Below are 1552 nucleotides of genomic sequence, written 5' to 3' on the forward strand. Positions count from 1 at the left end.
CTCCGGTCCTCCAGGCCTGGAGACACAGTTAACACCTTGAGTTATGTACTGTGTGTGTGTGTGTGTGTGTGTTACACACCAGCTGGGCTGGAGATGTTGACGATGCGACCTTTGGCCTGTCGCAGCAGCGGCAGGAAGCTCTTGGTGACGCTCACCGTGCCGAAGAAGTTGACTTCCATGCAGCCTCTGAAGTTGGACATCAGGGACAGCTCTGCGTCTCCCAAGTTCACACACACTCCTGCGTTGTTGACCAAACCCCACAGACCTGCACACACACACACACACACACACACACACACAGAGAGATTGGCTGGCCCACAACGATCAGCATATGGAAAATTGGCAGAGGTGTCACAATGACTCACTAAAACATATCATTAAATTAAACTGAGAAGAACAAAATTCCCTTTTTCCCAGCAGCTATTAAGTTCCTAAAAATGTGAAATGTTGAGGATTGGAGAGAATGTCTGCTTTTCTTGTATTCTTGCATCCTTTGTTACCATGGTAACTTTTAGCTTATGCTAAGACTTTGTTTATGCCTCAAATCAATTTCTCCCTGGGGACAAATGAAGTTTTAATCCAACACCAGCTCTGCATCTCCATGGATGAGCAGGAACTCTGCAGGGAGTTCCTGCTCATTTCTCTGTCCTTCGTCATCAGGTCCGTCCCCCAGGTCTCCGTCCCCCAGGTCTCCGTCCTCCAGGTCTCCGTCCCCCAAAGCTCCATCCCTCGGCTCCCATCAAAGTTTACTCCTTTCAATCCATTTAAGGTTTGTTTTCCTGACGCCTTCATATCTGCATCAGCTCAGGATGGTGTGTGTGTGTGTGTGTGTGTGTGTGTGTGTGTGTGTGTGTGTGTGCGTACATGCCTCCACCCTAACCCACCTCGGAGGCCCAGCTTGGCCTTGGTGTCCAGCAGCGCCTGCTGCACCTGCTGCGGCTGCGTGATGTCCACCTGCAAGAGGGTGAGGCGGGACGAGCAGCTTCTCCGCAGAGCTCTGGCTCCGTCTCCTGTCAGGTCCAGAACGGTGGCGAAAACGTCCAGACCCAGAGAGTCCAGATGCTTCGCTGCAGCATTCCCAAAGCCGGTGTCGCAGCCTGCAGGGACACAGAGGGAAAAGTGGGAACCAATGATGCTTCCTGCTTCCATGCCAAACCATCATTAGTCGTTACATTTCATTGATATAAATGCAACAGGCCAAGTTCACACAGTAAGGCTGAACATGTTGGTTCAGTGCTGTTTTAAATGAAACATGTGAGCTTTGACCTCAAGCAACAGAATCTTGGGTTCATATCCATTTCTACTAGCCTAGCCCTGCTTGGAATGAGGTATGGCTGAAAAGTCAACAAGTGTCCGTCTACTGCCGATCATCAGGATGAGTGAATGCAGTTCAATCGATTGATTAAATCGGAGCCCGGTTTGCTGCTTTGCTTCCATCATTTTAGCATTTCTCTGTGACAGCAAGCTCCGCAGTGGAAGTTACTGTAACATTGTTTAACAAAATAATACATATTTTGTTCATCCCTCAAACATCAAACGTTGACAGTTTAAG

General features: G+C 49.0%; 1 protein-coding gene across 1 annotated transcript in view; it reads right to left on the reverse strand.

The window, feature by feature from the left end:
• LOC106939977 (corticosteroid 11-beta-dehydrogenase isozyme 2-like) overlaps positions 1 to 1552 on the reverse strand; it is a 33184-nt gene that overhangs the window by 6920 nt on the left and 24712 nt on the right. Inside the window, 2 exon segments of the mRNA XM_015022576.1 lie at positions 77 to 265; positions 885 to 1097. Of these exon segments, the coding sequence (XP_014878062.1) occupies positions 77 to 265; positions 885 to 1097 (402 nt within the window).

Source organism: Poecilia latipinna, unplaced genomic scaffold (genome assembly GCF_001443285.1).
Source record: "Poecilia latipinna isolate Pla-1442-1.1 unplaced genomic scaffold, P_latipinna-1.0 Scaffold3051, whole genome shotgun sequence".
Lineage (NCBI taxonomy): Eukaryota > Metazoa > Chordata > Actinopteri > Cyprinodontiformes > Poeciliidae > Poecilia > Poecilia latipinna.